The sequence below is a fragment of the Aquarana catesbeiana genome, linkage group LG02 (assembly GCF_042186555.1).
Source record: "Aquarana catesbeiana isolate 2022-GZ linkage group LG02, ASM4218655v1, whole genome shotgun sequence".
Classification (NCBI taxonomy): Eukaryota; Metazoa; Chordata; class Amphibia; order Anura; family Ranidae; genus Aquarana; species Aquarana catesbeiana.
This window is the reverse complement of record NC_133325.1, coordinates 48,280,113-48,302,752: the sequence shown is the minus strand read 5'-3', so window position 1 is coordinate 48,302,752 and position 22,640 is coordinate 48,280,113. Positions and strand designations below refer to the sequence as shown.

Genomic DNA, 22,640 nt, shown 5'->3' with positions numbered 1-22,640 from the left:
CACTCCCATTGGTTGTGCTCACAACCAAACTGTCAAACCATCCAATGGCTGGTGTCTAAACTGATCACATGTGCAGCATCATGGCAGTTGTAGATTAAACAGAGGCAAAAATAGCAGCTTCCTTGGCTGGAAACGATAGGGGGGTTTACTTACATTTTAACTGTTTGTAAGGGGGCATTCCTACCCACTGACCACTAATGTAAGGGGCACAAAACTGACAATGTAAGGGATCCTTCCCCTTTGATCACCAATGTAAGAAGGCACTAAGCTGACACCCAGTGTAAGGGGGGCTTTCACATATGGCCACCTATGTAAGGGGGCACTAAACAGACTCTCAATATAAGAGTAAAAGGCCAATGAGAGCACTAAACAAAAATCCTTGGGAGTCCAAAAAAAAAATCAAAGGACAGCCAATGCATTTCAGAGGCGACAAACTCCTCCTTCACCAGGGCAAAGTGAAATGGCAAAGTGTTAACTAGATTCAAACAATATTTTAGTGGACTCAAATAATAGACCATTTCTGCTGTTAACATCAGCACTAGTTGTGGTTTAATATATCCACTGCAGCAGATGAGTCTGTTTAAGTGTATTTTTGAGTCCATTTAACATTCTGCCATTTCACATGGATGAGTGGCAAGTCAACAATGACAGCCTTCTTTCTTTATATTTCATGAAATTTATATAGCAGAAGTTTAACATTAAAAATGCTAAAAAATGGGTCACTATGGGCTCCGTTTTATTTTAAATCTAAACTTCTGCGATGATTTCACAGCAGTTAAATCACCAGAGCTAACTCCAAATCTCCTAAGACTAGCAGTCAGGGTTAGCAGTGCCTTAGATCTGTTACCAGCTATGAGGTTGCAGGCACAGGAGTGCATAGGCACACTCACATATAAAAAAAATGTACTGCTATTTTTTGGGAAGAAATTCCAGGTAAAATATTGTTTAGATGTTCTCTTTAACATAGAAAATCTTCACTTTCATTTTTTTTTTAATTTTAGGTCTGTTTTCAATCCCATGGCCATTTTTTTATTATTTAATCAGACCTCATAAAGTCCATCAGCTTCATTTAAAGCCCATATAATGTAGCCTATTGTTAATATTGTGTATCTATTAATACGACTCCATGTGTTCCTCTCTGCAGACATATACTGGATCTATATTAGTAGCAGTGAACCCGTACCAGCTTCTGCCCATTTACACCCCAGATCAGATTCGCCTGTATACCAACAAGAAGATTGGAGAAATGCCGCCACACATCTTTGCCATAGCTGACAACTGCTACTTCAATATGCAGCGGAATAACAAAGACCAATGCTGCATCATCAGGTGAGCTGTGTCCTCATCTCATCCCATCTGGTTTAGCATTGCACGGATACCGGTATCAGCATTGGTGCCAATACTAAGCATTTGCTTGAGTACTTGTACTCAGGCAAATGCTCTGATACTAGAAGCGATACCTTCAACTAAGGTTGGCAGGAGTCCAATGGGGGGAGGAAATGTTTCCTATCTTGGGCTTCAGATTGCCATCTTGGGGAAGACGGTGATCGTTTTGCCTACCGAAATCCCTCAAGATTTATCTTGATGAAGGACCCTATAAATATAGAGGTCAACATCATTTGGTGCGCACACAGTGAGACAGTAAGACAGGGAGAGAGCTCTAATGGGTAGGGAAAGTGCAGGTACAGATATAAGTAGAGGTTCTGGAAAAGCTGGGACGTGTAGGTTTCCTTTTCAGAGTGTCCCCGTTGCATCGGTCCTAGACAGTCTGCTTCTGGCCATTATATACCTCAACAACCTAGTGAAACCCAGTACCATTTACTTTACCACCAACCCTCCAATGGAGAGAAATTGTACGTGAAACCTTCCCCTGAAGAAGTCACGTGTGGTGTGACGTCACGCGTAGGGACGGGATAGGCTGGATACACTGAGAGAAGGTTACGAGCTCGCCGCTCGTCAGATACAAACATTGTATCATTTAATTGCCAATGTGAGTACCTGTTTCTTTGCCTAAATAAACCAGTTACCTATGAAAACGGAATTACACTATTGGGTTCTTTTCTACTCTACTTTATTCAAAAATACCTTCCTGCATCACATCTGAGGGAACCTTACCCCAGGCCGGTGAGGAATGCGCAGGAGCCCCCAAGTGGAAGAGATAAAGAACCTGTTTGGTCATATGCTGTTGCCCCATTACTTTGAGGTAAGGGGCCACTACCCACTGTAGTGTTTGCACACGAAGCTGCATGAGATTTTGAGTCACCAGGCACTTCAACTGCCACATGCGCATGTCAGCACTTTACTGTCACAGATTTCATCATGAATAAGGACGTTTTTTCTGTGTGAATTTTTTTTTTTTTTTTTTTTTTTGCATCATAATTTTTGGGACATTCACTAATATTTCATAATTATATAGTTTGGAGTTTTTTTGGTTTCTTTTTTGCACATTTGCACTTTATACGGAATGTTTGTTGTCTAACACTATAAGTCAATATGTGATGTAGTTATTTATGTTGCACAGTGTTTTGCACAATGCACTTTGCCAATTTTGGATTGTAAATTATTTAGTACAATTCATGCTGCACTTTATTTAAAATTGGTTTTTTGACACTTATGTTGAACCAGTCACTGATATGGTCATCTATGGTGAACTAGTTATTGATATGATGATCTAAGTTTTTTAGGCTGATATTTTGTTTACATTACACCCACATTTTTATTTATTTATTTTTGTTTAGTGAGATACATGACTTGTAAGAATACGTCACTGGCTTTCCAGACTATTTATACACACTATAGTGAACTATAATATGACCTATTTTTAAACCACCAGAGGTTTATATACAGGATTAGCGCTGCACCATCCATCCATATAAAACCTGTAACATGGCTGTGCAAGGTATACATCCCTACCAGTATTCTGCAGACAAAAAGACAGAATACCCCTCTGATTATTTGGTGCCAATGTTAATTTGAACTGTTGTGGCTTGATGATTGTCTATTGAGTTTTGTTGATTTCTGCAACATAAAAAAACAGTGCCAAGCCACTCTGTCTCATTTTGTCTTCCAAAAGTATTGGTACCTCACTTATGCCCCGCCTATAAGCATGCTGGGATTGGTAGTATCTCGACCTATGGGAGTCATGGATAGTTTTGTAGAAGTTACCCCCACCTGGAGCTTTAATTGGTAAAATTTTAGTTTGGTTTTAGAATTTAGATAAATGCTTGCAGATTAGTTACATAGTTACATAGTAGGTGAGGTCGAAAAAAGACACAAGTCCATCAACTCCAACCTATGTGTGTGATTATATGTCAGTATTACATTATATATCCCTGTATGTTGCGGTCGTTCAGGTGCTTATCTAATAGTTTTTTTAAACTAGCGATGCCCCCCCGCTAAGACCACTGCCTGTGGAAGGGAATTCCACATCCTTGCCGCTCTTACAGTAAAGAACCCTCTACGTAGTTTAAGGTTAAACCTCTTTTCTTCTAATTTTAATGAGTGGCCACATGTCTTGTTAAACTCCCTTCCGCAAAAAAGTTTTATCCCAATTGTGGGGTCACCAGTATGGTATTTGCATATTGAAATCATATCCCCTCTCAAGCGTCTATAGTTACATAGTGATTAAGGCCTGATTCACACCTATGCAGGTTGCAGTTTACATATTGCAGGTGTATTTTGCGTTTTTCAATACACGCTTTTGATCCATTAAAGTCTATGGAACCAAAAGTTTCTGGTCTTTTCCATAAAATGCACAGATGTGAACTACATCCATAGGAAACCATGTTAAATGGACTAAAAAACGCACTAAAAATGCATAGGTGTGAACCAGGCCTTCAACATCTTGTTGAATCTATGCCACAAAGAATAAATGCAGTTCTGAAGGCAAAATGGGTCCACCCCGATACTAGCAAGGTGTACCTAATAAAGTGTCCGGTGAGTGTATATGTGTGGCTGTGGGGTGGGGAATGCCTGGTGCTTTTGATTGGTGGTCTGCAGTGACAGCTTCCTCACAGGATTGCACAGGCATGTTTGGATCGGTATCCAAACACACGTGAGCTCACCCCTAGCTGTCAACCATGCTGAACCTCAAACATGCCCACCCTTGTTCATCTCCATTACATGGGGGAAGGATAGGACTAGAAATTGACACAATACAAATAAAGTTATTTTTACTTTCTTGTAACTTCACAAGAAGTGACAAGGACATGACATTTCTGGTAAGATCAACAAGCATTTTCTGTAGTCACTGAAAATGTTGTCATCGTGGAAATAGGAAAACCAATGCAGCCACCACACCTAAGGACTGGTAAGCTGCAATATGTAAAATTTTTTGGTTTTGGGTTTAAATATGCTTTAAATTACTCCTATGGTGGGGGAAGAGTGTGGCCAGTGCTTAACCCCCTGCTTATGGCTTTACAGATCTTTACCCCCAGCTTATCTCATAAACTGCCAGGCAGCAGGTAAACCAAATCCCAGGTGCTGCCCTGGACCAAGTGGGGCTGTTTGTCACGCTACTCATTAATGAATTGTCAGTTCAAAGCAGATTGGTCTTTATAAGTCTTTGACCAAAGGTGTATTATGTAATCCTCAGGGCTGCAGTTGGTTGGTTGTCCCGCATTTGATGTGTGTTTGGAATGCACACCAAATGCAGGTCAGGAGATTCTCATTGACTTCAATGGGGTGGTGTAGATGACAGTTTAGAGGCTGTGCCTGGCCTGCTTTCTGTTGTGTTTCTTCAATAGATGCAGCAAGTCCTAACGAGGTGTATTTGGATTGAAGGCAAAGTAGGTCAAACAAATCCTTTTCCTGTCAAAGGCAGAGTTAGACCAAAAAGCCCATCTGTATGAGCTCTAACCAATGGTGGCTCCATTTTTTGGGGGTGGGGGGGGGGGGCGGAAAAGCAAACCACCCGTCACACCCAGCCCCCCCCCCCAGTCGGTCTGTTGGTCGGTAAGTCAATCCCCCCCCTCCCCCCATTGCTCGCTCGTCCGTCCACCCACCAGCTCCACATCTACCCCATCTAGGTCGCGGGCAGTTTCGGATCTTCCCTTCATCTCCTCCTCCTGGGCGGCTTCCTCCTCAGCGGCCAATACAGTCGCTTCTCCTCTCGGCCAATCAGGTCTCAGGAACCGCTTCCTGATTGGCCAGGAGGAGAATCAGGAAGAAAATGGCGAATTTTAATTTGCTATTGTCACACAAGTGGGTGGGCTCGGGGTGCAGTGCTCTGCGCCCGAGCCCACCTTTTTTGAAGCCATTTAGCGCCTCCGACTCTAATCACGTGCTTCGAAAAAAGAAAACAAAAAAAACATTGAAAGCCATGCGTCCGGCGCCCTGCATGTAGATTAGGGGCCGGACGCATGGATTAGGGGTGCGGCGCACTGGTCCTAATGCTAAAGCCTCATTCAAATGGCCATACTGATTTACACAGGATCTTGCTGATTCCACATACAAAATGTATCCGTATGATGTACGTAGGTAGTGTTTCTGCTATCATTTACATATACTGTATACAGCGTAAACAGACCCTATTGGTTGCTGCAGCTGCTCAGATCCACCATGTGCATAGCAACAATGTGTAGCCAGTGATCGCACTGCCATTGATAACACACTGTCGATGTTTACATGTTGACCTTGATTTGGTCATTCATGCAGAGGCAGCAGCGCATGCGTGTAGGTGGGGGGTGCAGTGCAGTGCAGCAACAATAACAAACAGTCCAAGTGTGATGAAAGAGCTTGTATTGAAATAATGCAAAGACAGTTCACAATGAACCTGGTGGAAAGACAACCCCAACGGGAACACTTACAGATCCAGCAGCGTGTAGAGAGCAGGTTTCAGCCAATTTGACCCCCACCTGTTATTTGGAGCAGAATGTGGCCTGACCGCCTCGTGTCCAAGTGGGAAGATATCCAGAGAAGTTGGGAGCCCTACACTTATCTTCTTCGTCAGCAACCTTTCCCTGCCACTAGTTATGTTCTTAACAACTGAGGTATCTGTCCCTACTATACTCATTTGCAAAATGCGCACCAAGACTAGTAGCCAGGGCCTTAAATAGGCACTGCCTGGCCCAAGATGGCTGCTAGAGTCACATGGGGTGACAGCATCCAATTGGATTGCTTCCCCAGTGACCCAGGAAACCATAGAGGAACCATGTTCTTCCTGACCTTCTCTCCTTCTGCAGTGCCGCTGCAGAGGAGCACCACCTGCAGAGGGGAAAGTAGACTGCACCTGCTGCCTGCTCTGAATTACTTTTGCAGGTGCTAAAAGACTGAAGGCCAGTGGCTGCGGCATCCTTCCCAACTGTCAGACAGCAGCACTAGCCAAGGAGAGCGGCGTTTCCATACTGATCAGGTGGCAGCACCAGTCAGCAACAGTAGCTTTCTCCTGTACCAGGAGATGTCCACTGTGTCCCCCTGAACCACTAATGCAGTGGCAAAATGTTCTGTTAGCAGCCTGCTGCATGGTCTGTCTCCCAAAATGTCCTCACCACATCTGCCGGAACCCGGGAACAGTCCCTCCTCTCTTCCTGTCCATCCAGCTCCCGTGATCCTAGCGTATGTAGTTCCACCACTAGTTTGAAAACCACAGCAACAACTCAATCTGTTTGGGGCTCACATCTTTCACAAATCTACAAAAGTACTTCCCAGCAGGCTCTAGCTACTCCCAGCATTCACAGCAGTGCGCACCCCTTCCTCTGTTTTCCCAGAGTGGTGGGTGGGTTTACCTAGGCTGCATCCTCTTTCTCTTTTTCACAGCTGCTCCTGTCCCTCTGTCAGCTGCAGAGGGAATAACAGAGACTGTGTATGCTGGTAGCTGCTTGCTCCTCTGCTGCCAGCACTGTGGACCAGGCTACACTAACATATGAAATATGATCACTGCTCTTTCCACCATGCTTCCGATTAATCCCATTATGCTATGTTCTGTTACAGTGGAGAATCAGGCGCTGGGAAGACGGAAAGCACCAAGTTAATTCTGCAGTTCCTGGCGGCCATCAGCGGGCAGCACTCCTGGATAGAGCAGCAGGTTTTGGAAGCAAACCCAATCCTAGAAGGTCAGACTGTGTTTTTCATTGTCTCTTCCTGTATGCTAACCTTATAACTCGATTAGACTTCACACATTTGCTGTTCCTGCTTCAAACTTGAGCTTTGCACTTTCAGCTTTTGGCAACGCCAAGACCATACGAAATGACAATTCCAGCCGGTTTGGAAAGTACATCGATATTCATTTCAACAAGAAAGGAGCCATAGAGGGGGCCAAGATTGAGCAGTATCTTCTGGAAAAGTCACGGGTTTGTCGACAGGTAGATGGAAAAATGTGTCCTTTTATACCCGTTAGGGAGCAGCAGTTAGTTGGACTTCCTTCCTTGTTTTTTCTCAGTTGTAGGTCTACTTGAAAAGATGGAGGAAAGATAATGGAGAGAAAGGCCTCATTCACACGAGTGTACTACAGCATACACCCATGGGAGGAGGGCCGTGTTTGCCCGCAGGGGGATGCCCAGGTGTCCGTGATGGAAAAAACTCAGCTTCTGGACAATATACCAGCAGTATAGCACCACATCCCTTAGTTAATTTGTATATTGGAGATTTGTGGGATTTTTGGGTGCATATTAAATCAATAGGAAAAATGTATTAAAAAGTATAAATTTTATTATTAAATAAAAACAACACAGTTGCATTAGAAAAGACTCATACAGTACAGTCCTTAAAGTACAGCACGATGGTGTGGTTCCCAACATGTTTCACCCTAAAATGGGGCTTCCACAGGGGACGCTGTCCAAATGAATATCAGAGCCTTCCCAAAATATATTGCAATTGATAATGGTTCAGGGGGTCAAGCAGAGAAAAGACTCATACAGGGAAGGCTGTGATATTCACTTGGACAGCGTCCCCTGAGGAAGCCCCATTTTAGAGCGAAACATGTTGGGAACCACACCATCATTCTGTACCTTTAAGGACTGTACTGTATGAGTCTTTTCTAATGCAACTGTGTTGTTTTTATGTATTAATAAAATGTATACTTTTTAATTCATTTTTCCTATTGATTTAATATGCACACAAAAAATCCCACAAATCTCCAATATACCAATAGACATCCATGATGATGCGGGCTCACTGCCCCCCGAACACAGACACTGTAGACTATGCACTTTGCAAAGTGAAGTTGCATTCTGCAAGAGCAGTTGCTCCAAAGCTTAGTAAATGAGGTAAAGCGTCACTTTGCAAAGAATACCCAATAACATCCAAGAAAAAAAAAAAAACTTGCACATGATTGGATTAATGAAGTAAGCAGAACTTCTCTTCATTTACTAAGCTCTGGAGCAACTGCGCTTGCAGAGGGCAACTGCACTTTGTGAAGTGCACAACCTATTTGCCTATTAGTAAATCAACCCTAGCTCAGCCAGGCCTTAGCAAATGCCCTTTGCAGGCAGGGACCGCAGGCCCCTATAGTGTGGCAGAAATATAGTAGTCCTTGATGCTAATTGTCCACGTGGCTACTGAGCCCAGTACCCCATCTTCAGGCCCTGCTAGAACTCCTGGCTGCAGCTGCCTCTCTCACCACTGCCCATAACACCACAGTCCATCCTACTGGCTCTGCACCCATCTCAGACTGCAATCTCTCAGGCGTGCCTCACCAGTCCTCTTGACCATGTGTTGCACTCACCAGCCCTCCTGGCAGTGACCTGTAGATCTTCCCTGGAGACTTGCCCAGCAGTGCTTCTCCTGCTGTCCTCTCTTGCTCCTCCTGGCCAGGACACCTCTGTGTGTTGTAGGAGGGTCCCCTCCGCACCCAAGCTCAGACCCAAGGTCACCCCCCCCCAGAATGGGGAGCTCCCTCAAAGGCCAGGACAGCCTAGCACTCCATCTCCAGCTTCCACCTGATCACAACTCCTCCCCAGCTGGGCTGATCCTGGGTATTTAAGAAGGCCTGCCCCCTGCCAAACACTAGAAAATTCTGGAAAGAAGCGGGAGATGTTGGTGATGCTGCCTGTGAGTCACCCAGCTCTGCCCTGGGTCAATCCCAACCCAGATCAAAACACACCCAGACTTGGCTGCCAGCGAAGCCTGGAAATTTACCTACTCTACCAAAACAGCATTATCACTTCTAGCATACTAGAGGGTGCTACAAACAAATAACCAGGATCTCCAGATTGTAAGAGATCACTAGCATAGGATACACCAAATACAAATCACACCAGGGTATGGTAACAACCTCAACGCCTACCAGGTCCTCTGCTGGCGCAATTGTCTGCAGTAAGATTAATCAGCTCAGGGTAACAAAAGTTTACAGACACCAAGTTGCGGTACACCAGTAGGTGTGATGACGTCATAGGCCACTAGCCCCTCCCTACGCATTTCATCTATGCAAGGGACATCCTCAGGGGACAAGAACGTGGTTTATATCTGCTTTTGGCCTGGCAAGGGTAAGCTGGGCACAGCATCTCCTTCACATATACAACCCCTGTGCATTATTCCTGACAAAAGGGGTATCTCTTCCCTCAATCACTGTTAAAATATTAATTTCAATTTATTGTAAATGATTAACTCTTAATTATATATTTAGATGCAGATATAAATGCTTTGTTTCCTAGGCTTCAGATGAACGGAATTATCATATTTTCTACTGTATGCTGAAAGGGATGCCACCAGATCATAAGAAGAAATTGGGTCTAGGAAAAGCCACTGACTTCAACTACCTCTGTATGGTAAGTGGGTATGGTGGTTGTTTTGACCATAGGGAACAATACCCAGGGCAGAAATAGTAGATGGGGCACCACCAAGCCTCAACATTTACAGAATATAAGACCTTCTTCCTCATTTGTTTTTTTTCTGTCCTCCAAGAGACATTTGTGGCTAAATTCTGAACTTTCAGTTTTGATCAGCTGAATGCATTCCAGGTCCTACAAAACAAAAGTCGGGGCATTGAATTAAAATCCACGCAGGTCCAGTCAGTAAAATGTTATTCCTGCAGAGGTCCAAATAGCATGTTTGAGTAAAAATAGCACCTCCATGCATCAGCAAACCCGGGGTATTTTCGAGAGTGCTAAACTGCATGCGGCTCAGCATGGCGCAATTTAACATAGCGTTGTGCATGAATGGGCTGCCTACATGCACAACGCAGGTTGCAATGATACAAACGTAACCTCAGATCGATAACATCACAATCCCATTAATACATCTATATTCTCAGTCCCCCCCTGCAGATCACCCCCCCCCCTTTTCATATGGCCCTCCCCCCATCACATTTCTGTCCTCAGACCAGGGTCGTTGCTAGGTCTACAAAAGATCTGGGGCTAGAGCCCATACCAGCGTAATAAACACAGTCATACGCTGGGGCGGGCATACACATGTATATACAGTAATATACGTGTGTATGTGTATATATCCCCAGAGAGCCCCCCACTTACATCAGGGTCCCCAGAGAGCCCCCCTTACATCGGGGTCCCCAGAGAGCCCCCCCTTACATCAGGGTCCCCAGAGAGCCCCCCCTTACATCAGGGTCCCCAGAGAGCCCCCCTTACATCAGGGTCCCCAGAGAGCCCCCCTTACATCAGGGTCTCCAGAGAGCCTTCCCCTTGCATCAGGGTCCCCAGAGAGCCTCCCACTTACATCAGGGTTCCCAGAGAGTCCCCTTACATTAGGGACCCCAGAGAGCCTCCCCCTTAAATCGGGGTCCCCAGAGAGCCTCCCCCTTAAAATAAGGGTCCCCAGAGAGCATCCCCTCCCCTTGGGGATCCCTGCAGAGACTCAGGGCTATGGGCCCCAGATTCGGGGCTATAGCCCCAAAAGCCACCCCCTAGCGATGCCACTGCCTCAGACCCCCTTTATATCACCCCCCTCCTCCTTCACATTCCTGTCCCGCCTCCCCTTCATATCACCACTGTATTTCTTTTACATTCTAGTGCTCAGCCCTCTTTCATACAGTATCTCCCCCCTTCACATTTCTGTCCTCTGCCCCCCCTTCTTATCACCCCCCCACACTCCTATACAATCCTGTCCAGACCCCCTTATACAGCACCCACCTCCACCTTCAGACTCCTGTCCTCAGCCCCCTGTTTATATCACCTCCGGCTTCCTCCCCATCCTTTACAGTGGCATAGCCCTCTCCCCTGTTTTACCTTACATGGGGGGCTGAGCATGGCAGACACAGCAGGTTTAGAGCTGAGGGAGGAGGCAGGACAGTTATGAAAGGAGCACTGGAGCTGCACAACTTTTCTTGTTACTCAGCTTGTGATTGGTTGCTAGGACGGCCTAGCAACCAATCACCCGCTGCTAAACTTGAAAAGTTAACTTGGCAGCTCTACCTTCATCTAGAGCTGTCCTGCTTCTCAATGACAGTCTGTGGGGATGTCAGCGGTAGCGACGGCTGAGGGGGAGAACCAGCTCCTAAGTGGTAGGAACGCGGCGGTCTGGGCGGGATGGTGGCTCAGTCCGGACGTGGACCGCGGTCCGCCAGTTAGTGATGCCTGCAAAGGTGTACAAGGTCTTACAGTTAGTTTTTTTTAGAAAGCAGCCACAGCCTGAAAAGCCTGTTGCCTGCCAGTGGGACTCTTGCCACCTGTGGGGAAGCTGTAGTCACTCTGCAGAGATCCAGGATATCCCTGCTAAATCAGACCTGGAGCCCTGCAATCTTTGCCAATTGAAGAGCTCTAGCTCTGACTCAGCAGGGGGTATGTTGGACTTCTGCAGAGAGAACACGGCTTCCACACAAACAGGGGGGGTCCCACTCTGCAGTATGTTGATAGGAACAACCTTTCCTACTCAGTCTGTGGCTGCTTTCTAAAGGAAACAGACTGTATCATTTTGCACACCTTTGGTTTTAATGCAGCTGATTTGTATTTAGCAGATTTAAACGCATAATTCAGTTGGGCTTTAAGTGATGCACATTAGGGGTTTCATGGAAAACATTGACTTTCAATAAAGGGGTGCATATTTTATTGAAGTTGAGAAGCAGCAGAAGTCATATTTCAGGTGATAAGGTCGTATGCTATATAAAAAATAACGGGTTTGGGGACTTGGAGGGTTGGTTATTGCTAATGGTTTGTGGAATTGACATCCAGAGAATAGAAGCAGCAAATGGTGTGCATAGGGAGTGGTGAACCAGGAGGAAGAATAGAGTAAATTATATGAAATCTCCAATCATAGGATGGAAAGATTAGATATTTAAAGAGAACCAGTCAGGGATGGTTGTAATAACAGTGTTGTCTTACCTCTCAGGGTTGTATATTTGTGCTTTTATTCACTTTTCTTATCCTGTCTAAGCAGAAATGTCACTTCAATGTCAGGTTCTAAGGACCCCCATGGGGGCTGACCTGCCTCCTTTAAAAAACACTCTGGGCTGCTGGATACTAGGGCCAACCTAATGCATGGGAACCCTTGGGCAGTGCCCTAGGGCCCCATGTGCATTGAGGCCCCATGGTAATCTTGCATTACATCATATTTGCCAACTGTCCCGGATTTGCTGGGACAGTCACCCTTTTTACTAAGCTTTCCCCGGATGGCCCAGGCAGCGTCTTGGAACCTGTCAATTTGCAAAACTTTTAGTTTTCTTTTATGTAATGTATACTGCACATTTACTATATGACAGATGTGTGAGTGTCTGTTATCAGCACTGTGCTCAGGCTGGAGACAGGAAGCTGACACTGCTACTCTGACAGGAATGGAATACAAGTGAATAATCAAAAAAATGCAATGCCCAAGAGATAAGCCTGCACATTTACACACTTTAGAAGTGGAGATTATTGGCTGATTACTATAAATGCCCATTGGTGACTGATTCTCCATAAGACCTTCATAGGTTGGTCAGTGCTAGGGACTGACAGGCTTCAGAATGGAAAGAAAGGTAGGTGAGCTGATTTCAAGCTTTTGTAACAGCGTGCACTGAGGACGACATGTGATATGCCCGTTTTATTTCCTGCAGGGCAAATGTACGACTTGTGACGGTAGAGATGACAGTAAAGAGTATGCTAACATTCGCTCAGCCATGAAAGTCTTAATGTTTACCGATACTGAGAACTGGGAGATCTCCCGACTCCTGGCTGCCATACTGCACATGGGGAATCTTCGCTATGAAGGTAATGATGACTTACATACATACAATGCTCTGCTATCTATGGTTTCATTGTTTAAAAAATAATTTTTTTATCCTAGGTGTCATTAGCAGTTGTTTAATTGCACCCATGTAATGATATTGCCTGTAATTGAGAAATGTCACTGTTTTTTATTGAATATATCTGTTGCCTTCTTAATGATGTCACTGGTCTCTAGCAAATCCATAGGCTGCATTCTCAGTGATGTCACTGGTCTCTAGTGAATAGATAGGCTGCATTCTTAGTGATGTTACTGGTCTCTAGTAAATGGATAGGCTTCATTTTCCGTGATGTCATCGGTCTCTAGCGAATGGTTAGGCTGTATTCTCAGTGATGTCACTTGTCCCTAGCGAATGGATAGGCTTCATTCTCCATGATGTCATTGGTCTTTAGTGAATAGATAGGCTGCATTTTCAATGATGTAATTGGCCGCATTCTTATTTCCAATTGTTTTTATTAAGGTTATCAACCATACAGATAAAAAACCATACAATACAGTATAGAGAGAAGTACCGAAACATGACAACATTACTGACTTACAGCATTGGTCATTAAAGAACCGGTATAGAGCTTTTTTGGGGCTAGGACTATAGCTCTGAAGAACAGAAGACTGACCCTCCGAAAAGGAACTGCATGGCTGGGATCACCCCCGTTTAAGACAAGGGGTCATCTCAGCCATCAATTGGTCACAGATGGTAGCTAGTCATTATGTTTGAATACACAGCCCGCAAACTAGGAGTGGTGTCAATGGCAATCGGCCAGCGGTCACAGAACACTCCTCAAACTATCAAAGGGTTTAATAAGTAGGAAAAAGGGGAAAAGGAAAGGGATGAAAAGAGACAGCAAGCCTCTCCTGGGGCACTAACAGTGTAGCCTCAGATCTTATGAGGTTGACCCTGTCAGGTATGTAATCCAGGGGTCCAAGTTTTTTTTTTAAATCGGGGAAGCTTGTCCTGCAGGATGGTAGAGAGGCGCTTGTTTAACATTTATCCAGGATAACTTGTTTCTTTAAAAGGTCAAAAGACAGCAGTGGGGATTTCCAGGATCTTGCGATCGTTATTCTGGCTGCAGTAAAAATAAAAGAAATTAGGCGTTGGGTGGGTTTCGGGGCTCCCCCAACAGTGTGTGATAGGCAGCATTCTCAATGATGTCACTGGTTGGGTAGGTTGACGTCTCCTTAATGTTATAGGTGTCCTAATGCTATGGGAAATTTTTTCCATATGATATGAGAATACCTGAGGGATGCATCAGTTTTGGTCTAGTATTGCCTCTTTCATGGAAACAAAATTACATTTACCAAATATATGTACCCTGGCCAGGTGTCTTCTGGGAGACCTGGAAGAGGAGGACCTTGGTGCCTCTCAAAAATGGTTGACTCGTTTTCTCTTCTTTTATACTAAAAAAGCTATTGCTCTATGCTGGAAGAGGCCAAACCCCCCTGGCTTACAGATGTGGGTTGACCTGATTATTAATGCCCTGCCTATGTACAAAATTACCTATACTGCATGGGGATGCCCAAAGAAATTCGATAAAATCTGGTCAGGTTGGACCACCACAGTCTCGGGGGATGTAGAAATTTAAATGGGATAGGATGCACTTCAGTTTTGTCTTATTGGACTTTGCCATATGCTGTGCCTCTTTAAATGTAGGCTTACCTACATGTATCTTGATTATCTAAAGTGCTTTAATCACCAGCTGTTTTTTTACCGTCGTACCTTTTGTTGCTTTTATGTAGAATACTTGGGTACTTATGTGAACTTTTGTTCTTTCTAATAGGTAGAAATCTGTCTTACTGACCTGGCAACATGTACCCTGTCTGATTGTATTTTTATGTTTCCATATGAAAACTAATAAAATACCATTCCCACTAATGTTCCTCATCTTAATGCATCAAGTTTCACGTTTGATGTAATATCTTAAAATAATCTTTATTATTTTTGCAGCCCGAATGTACGATAACTTGGATGCCTGTGAAGTGGTTTATTCCACCTCATTAACTACAGCTGCAACATTACTGGAGGTTAGTTGCACAGAATTTATATTTCTGATTCTGTTGCTGCTTTATAAACTGAGTGGAAGACCTTTCCCTTGCAGTGTCGAAAACCTACATACAAAAATGAACTCCATATAAATAGGTTATTATGGGACTCTACAGCATATCAACTATGGTAGTAAAAATTAAATTATTCTTTACTGAAATCTAATTCGGGCCCCACCCACAATGATACCTTACCCATTTCTGCAGTGGCACCATATTGCACAAATCCTTCACTTTCAATCATCTGTTAGTGACATGTCACTGTTCTGATGAATCATTCACTTAGCTCTGTTAATGATGTGAAAATGAGACTGCTGGCCTCAGCCCCCATGCACTAATGGCCAATGACACATTATGCTATGTACACACAATAGGATTTTCCGACAACAAATGTTCGATTTGAGCTTGTTGTCGGAAATTCCGCTGGTTCTCAAATTTTCCGACAACAAAATCCGTTGTCGGAAATTCCGATCGTGTGTACACAATTCCGACGCACAAAATTCCACGCATGCTCGGAATCAAGCAGAAGAGCCGCACTGGCTATTGAACTTCATTTTTCTCGGCTCGTCGTAGGTGTTGTATGTCACCGCGTTCTTGACGGTCAGAATTTTCCGACAACATTTGTGCGACCGTGTGTATGCAAGACAAGTTTAAGCCAACATCTGTCGGAAATAAATCCACAGTTTTGTTGTCTGAAAATACTATCGTGTGTACATAGCATAAGTCTTCTGTTTACCACAGCACCCATGCCCTTGTCTATTGACTGCTCCCTGAAACTTGTCTACTGTTGACCTCAGCACCCATGCTCTGGTCTAGTGATGGCCACAATACTTGTGCACTGGTCTACTGATGACCACAAGACTTGTCCATTGGTCTACTGATGGCCACAAGACTTGTGCACTGGTCTACTGATGGCCACAAGACTTGTACACTGGTCTACTGATGACCCACAAGACTTGTCCATTGGTCTACTGATTGCCACAAGACTTGTGCACTGGTCTACTGATGGCCACAAGACTTGTGCACTGGCCTACTGATGGCTACAAGACTTCTTCACTGGTCTACTGATGGCCACAAGACTTGTGCACTGGCCTACTGATGGCTACAAGACTTCTTCACTGGTCTACTGATGGCCACAAGACTTGTGCACTGGTCTACTGATGGCTACAAGACTTCTTCACTGGTCTACTGATGGCCACAAGACTTGTGCACTGGTCTACTGATGACCTTAAGACTTGTGCACTGGTCTGCTGATGGTCATGGCATGGTTTGTGGTTTACTGCTCCTATGATCAATGCAAGTCTATGAGTTGGCCAAGAGTAATACACCCCCTGCCTGGCTGATATCTAATCTCTTCAATTGATTGAGGGAAGTTTGAAAACTACCCTTGCAGTGCGGCTCCCCCTGCACTGTTAGGAGTAAGTGCTTGATTTTGTCTAGCATGCCATTAAAAAGCTTTTTAATAACTTTATCCACCCCCTTCAGGCTTCCTCCTCTTTACATGATTGGTTCCCAGAACCCGCTTCCCACTGGTGCTCCATACCTCAGTTGGAATTTAATGTCATCACATACAATGCAGGACCACCAGTCCTGATTTGTTAGTGAGAACGCTGAGGGCCCGTTTACAACACGGAGTGTCAAAGGGAAGAGGAGAGTGTTGGATGCAGGAGGAACGAGAGACAAGGTAAGTAAAAGTGTTCTTTAATGCTACCCTAGGAAAAAATTAGCATTAACCCTTGCAGTACGAGGGCATCCTCACTGCAAGGGTAGATTTTGAATTTGCCTGGATTTCAGCTATGAGAGAGAAACAGAATCATTGGACTGAGTTAGTGTAGTAATTTCTGTTGGCTAATCTACTAATTTGAATACAATAATGAAATGGAATGAATTTGGGAAATATGACAAAAGACCAAGTTGTCAAAAATATTAAAGTTAGCAATATGAGCATATAAAACGATCCTCTAGTGTTCACCTCTAGTTTTAAAAACTGTAAAAGTTATCAGCAAAGATAACCACCCACTGTTCTAAAATGAGGAATAATCCTCTTACTTTATGGGACATGTGATGGATTAGAAATGTGAATAGCTTCAGGTCTAAGAAGGCTTTACTGTACTATGCTCTGGCTTGGTTGAAGGTTTTTTTGAATAAATCAGCCCCTTCTCACCGTATCTGGTATGGTTTCTTGTTGAGTCCCAAGCCCAACTCCATAGAAGTCATGGTTTCCATACACTGTACTAATGATCAGATAGATAGGCCTTTTGGCTAAGACTGGGGCAATTTTTGTTACCAGACCACAAGGCCTAGCCATTTCACCTGCACTGTTGCCTTTTTTATTTTTTCTTGCATTAGGTGTCACCTGCACCTACAGTATATGTATTTTTCACTTAGCTTTTAGAATGTGGGTCTGCGGGCTACCCTAAAGTCTAGTGGGAGGATGTGTCGCCCTTAAGCCGGTCATACCTGGATTGAAATTTGGTCGATTCAGCAGGGACCGGACGATTTTCCATTTACAGTGTCTCACAAAAGTGAGTACACCCCTCACATGTGACAACACTGAAGAAATGACACTTTGCTACAATGTAAAGTAGTGAGTGTACAGCTTGTATAACAGTGTAAATTTGCTGTCCCCTCAAAATAACTCAGGGGACAGCAAATTTACACTGTTATACAAGCTGTACACTCACTACTTTACATTGTAGCAAAGTGTAATTTCTATAGTGTCGTCACATGAAAAGGTATAATAACATATTTACAAAAATGTGAGGGGTGTACTCACTTTTGTGAGATACTGTATGTATGGACAAGCTGATTGTACCCAAGTTGATCCATCAACTTCTTGTGTGATTGGCTTACTGATTTTCCCAGAAGTCTGCACTAAGATACAAGTCAGATTTTGAGCATTCCCGCAACAAAAAATGAATTTTTGCTAAGATACTTCCAAAGGGAAATCATGTCCAAAAGGATGCAGACACGGCCACTTTCCTCATTAGAGCCCTGCAGGTGCAGCAGCTGATTGATAATGATAAAATCACCCCCATACAGATTCACTCAGCACATGGACACAAACAGCTATTTCATCAGGATAACAAACGGTAGGAAACTGCAACAAAGTGTTTAAAATCCCTGCAATGTACATTGATCACCCAGAGGGGAATGGTTTTTTCTCAACAAATGTAAAGTTACTCTTTAAGCTTTGAAAATGAAAAATAGAAGATGACTGGTTGCCATGCACAGCTGCTCCAGATTCTGGTTGCTCCTGTTTTGCTCAATTCCCTTCACTGTAATTTCCTTTTAAAATTCCCTTTTTTTTTCACCCATCTCAGTGCTGCTGATCTCCTGCAGCTCCTTTTCAGGTGCTTCCTGTCTACATGCACTCCAGTGATGGCTGCGTGGCATTCCTCAGGGCAGGGTTATCTGATGGTGTCAGCAGTGGACCTTACCTGTGTATTGTGTGTTGAAATGGCCATCTTCATTGGTGACAGGTTGACAATGCAGGAGAGCAACTGGGAGACAGTGACAGATTGTTGGGGCATAAGCAAAAGCCCTTTATGCCAGGGTCACCAGATTTTTTTAAATAAATCTTCAATTTTAAAATACTAAAAATTACTTTTTGACATGTTAAAGCTTATATGAGATTTTAGTGATCGTGTTAACATATTTTTATAGGTGGAACCTCAGGACCTCATGAACTGCCTCACAAGTCGGACTATTATCACCAGAGGAGAGACCGTGTCCACCCCTCTCAGCAAGGAGCAGGCTCTGGATGTCAGGGACGCCTTTGTTAAGGTAAGAATTTATCTTTCACAACAAGAAGTCAAAAAGCCAACATGTCTCGGAGCTTCCCTTTATCAGGGTTAAGAAACAAAAGCGTAATAGGAAAAAAGAGAGCATTGGAGCTAATAAATTTAAATTATAAAAATATATTTCTATTACTCCTTTATTACTTTTGTTGCTGATTTTATTTACACATAGATGGTTTTTACAGTACATTATATAGTTTTCTAGAGAACATAGCTTATTTATTTATAGTTTTTTATTAGGTTATCTTGCTATAGATTCTGTGTTTGTAACTTTAGATCCTCAGTTTATATTATTTTATGTTATCTTGTTTATTGGCTTTGATGAAGGGGAACTCTAAACCCTTAAAATATGTTGTTTTTTGTTTCTGAGCCTTGATTAAGAAGAGAAGCTTGAAACACTCAAAACAAGTTGTTTTTTGTTTCTTAGCCTTAAAGCGGAGCTCCGCCGAAATTTTTTTTTTTTAAAAGTCAGCAGCTACAAATACTGCAGCTACTGACTTTTAAAACATGGACACTTACCTGTCCAGGGCGCCCGCAATGTCGGCACCCAAGGCCGAACCGTCTCTCGGTCCTCAGGTGCTGCTGCCTCCATCTTCGGTAAGGGAATCAGGAAGTGAAGCCGTGCGGCTTCACTTCCCGGTTCCCTACTGCGCATGCGCGAGTCGCGCAGCTCAGTACGGCTGGTCCCTGCTGTCTCTGGGACCCGTGTTTTTCCCAGCAGACAGCGGGGGCGGGGGGGGGGGACAGGAAGTGGCGTAAATAACCGCAGATTCTGCGGCTATCTATGCCAGAAGTGGGTACAGATACCTGTAATATACAGGTATCTGCACCCCCCTCCCCCCTGAAAGGTGCCAACTGTGACACCGGAGGGGGGGAGGAATCCGATGAGTGGAAGTTCCACTTTTGGGTGGAACTCCACTGTAAACCCTCGAAACAAGTTGGTTTTCCTTTTTTAGCGTTGATGAAGGGGAGCTGTAAACCCTCAAAACAAGTTGATTTTTGTTTCTTGATGAAGGGAAGCTCTAAACCAGGGGTTTCAAACTGGCGGCCCTCCAGCTGTTGCGAAACTACAAGTCCCATGAGGCATTGCAAGGCTGACAGTTACAAGCAGGACCCCCACAGGCAGAGGCATGATGGGATTTGTAGGTTCGCATCAGCTGGAGGGCCACCAGTTTGAGACCCCTGCTCTAAACCCTTGAAACAAGTTTTTTATTTTTTTCTTAGCCTTGATGGAGGGGCGTTCTAAACCCTTGTAACAAGTTGTTTTTTGTTTCTTAGCCTTGGTGTAGGGGAGCTCTAAAACCTCGAAACATGTTGTTTTGTTGTTTCTTAGCCTTGATGAAGGGGAGCTTTAAACCTTGGAAACATGTTGGTAATGATATCTTAGCCTTGATAAAGGGGAGCTCCAACCCCTCAAAACACTTTTTTTTTTTACTTCTTGTGGGAAAAAAAAGCTCATTCAAGTTTTGTGGTGCTCTCCTCCCTCTAATGTTCTCCAGACTTCTCCAGGGACTCTCTGGTTGACAGGGAGCTGCTTCTGAAAGTTGGATCCTTTTTTTGATTTTCACATACTCTGGGGGTCGAGCGCTCCACCAACACATATCTAGTCTTTTGTGTGAAGGCAGAGCTGCAGGCTAACCCTTCCCAATGAAAAATTCAATATTTGCAAGCAACATGATTGACCTTAGCATGCACAGAAATGCTTTGTACAGTTCTACGTGGGTTGTGGTGACATCCACTCCTTTCTGTATGGTAGGGCATATATGGACGTCTGTTTGTATGGATCGTGGAGAAGATTAACGCCGCCATTTACCGACCTGTCTCCATTGAGCCTAAATTGATGAGAAGATCGATTGGCCTGCTGGATATTTTCGGGTTTGAGAACTTCACTGTAAATAGGTAGGCTTACCTCACATTGGTTAAACCTTCCATAAGAGAAATATATGGGCAACCCTTCCTCTGCAAATGCTAGTTCCAAGTGCTAGTACCGTCATGCTGATCCAGTTGCTTTAAAGTGGTTGTAAACCTTCAACATGAAATATGAACAAAGCATTTTCCTCTATAGTGTGTATTTGTCTCAGTTAAAAGCACTAATGGGTTGATTTGCTAACACTAGGGAGTGCAAAATCTGGTGCAGCTCTGCATAGAAACCAATCAGCTTTCAGGTTTTTTTTGTCAAAGCTTAATTGAACATGTTGAAGTTAGAATCTGATTGGCTTCCATGCACAGCTGCACCAGATTTTGCACAGTTTTAGTAAATCAACCCTTAAGTGTAATATCTATCTGCTGCTTAGTTCCCCTGCTGTAAGCATGACTCACTTCTGCCAAGTTTTCCTGACACCAAGAGAAAAATGGAACTCCCTCCCTTGTCACCAGCAGATTGACAGCCTCAGCTCTTTTCCTGTGTGAAGTGGGTGTGTCCCTTCCCTCCAATCAGCTCTCAGAGCTCTACTCACTGAGCTCTGCAGAGTGTAACTTCAGCTTTTCAAAAGAAGACTGCACATAGACAGGCAGGGCCACTGCAAAGATTTTTGTCTACACAGTCGAAGGTGCATTTTGGTGACCCAGAACATCTCTACCTCCAATACCTCCCTCAGAACCCTCACCTCCAACGCCTCCCACAGAACACCCCACCTCCAACGCCTCCCACAGAACACCCCTACCTCCAGTGCCTCCCTCAAAACACCTCTACCTCCAAAGCCTAGCCCAAAATACACCACCTCCAACGCCTCCCTCAGAGCACCTCTACCTCCAATGCCTCTCCCAGAACACCTCTACATCCAACGCCTCCCTCAGAACACCCCACCTCCAGTGCCTCCCTCAAAACACCTCTACCTCCAGTGCCTCCTTCAAAACACATCTACTTCCAATGTCTCCCCCAGAACACCTCTACCTCCATTGTCTCCCCCAGAACAGCCCTACATCCAGTGCCTCCCTCAAAACACCTCTACCTCCAGTGCCTCCTTCAAAACACCTCTACCTCCATTGTCTCCCCCAGAACACCTCTACCTCCAATGCCTCCCCCAGAACAGCCCTACCTCCAAAACACCCTACCTCCAACACCTACCTCAGAACATCCCTACCTCCAATGCCTCCCCCAGAACACTACTACCTCCAGTGCCTCCCTCAGAGCACCTCTACCTCCAATGCCTCTCTCAAAACACCTCTACTTCTAATGTCTCCCCTCTCCAGAACACCTATGTCCCCAATCCCCCCTCCCCCTGCCCTCAATGCCTCCCCTCAGCACACCTCCACCTCCAATGCTTTCCCCAGAACACCTTAGCCTATAATTCCTCTTTCTCTTCGGGTCAGAGGCTGGTGTTCATCGTGAATGACGATGGACCTACCCCGGGGGACATTGTTTTTGTTTTTGTGTGTGCGTTTTGTTTACTTTTTTTAGTGAATGAATAGGGGTACTCATTCACAAGGGGGGGGGGGAGACTTACATATTCCGATAAGTAAACCCCCCACAACCACCAGGCCAGGGTTGTGGGAAAGAGGCCCTTGTCCGCATCAAAATGGGGACAAGGTGCTTTAAGGAAGGGCCACCCCCCCCACCTCAAAACACCCTCCCATGTTGAGGGCATGCGGCCTGGTATGGTTCAGGAGTGAACTGCCCGGCTGCATGCTCATATAAGGGCCCGGTATAGATGGGGTGGCCCCATGCTGTTTTTCTCTCAATTTTTTATTTCCGGCAACTGTTTCATTTACATT

The 22,640-nt window shown here is 44.5% G+C and overlaps 1 protein-coding gene across 4 annotated transcripts in view; it reads left to right on the top strand.

Annotated features, from left to right (window-relative positions):
* MYO7A (myosin VIIA) overlaps positions 1–22,640 on the top strand; it is a 305,890-nt gene that overhangs the window by 85,651 nt on the left and 197,599 nt on the right. For all 4 annotated transcript variants that reach the window (XM_073612854.1, XM_073612852.1, XM_073612851.1 and 1 more), the window contains 8 exons: positions 1,145–1,329; positions 6,931–7,052; positions 7,159–7,301; positions 9,591–9,704; positions 12,920–13,073; positions 15,032–15,108; positions 18,793–18,912; positions 20,683–20,825. In XM_073612854.1, the coding sequence (XP_073468955.1) occupies positions 1,145–1,329; positions 6,931–7,052; positions 7,159–7,301; positions 9,591–9,704; positions 12,920–13,073; positions 15,032–15,108; positions 18,793–18,912; positions 20,683–20,825 (1,058 nt within the window). The remainder of the gene's footprint in view (positions 1–1,144; positions 1,330–6,930; positions 7,053–7,158; positions 7,302–9,590; positions 9,705–12,919; positions 13,074–15,031; positions 15,109–18,792; positions 18,913–20,682; positions 20,826–22,640) is intronic.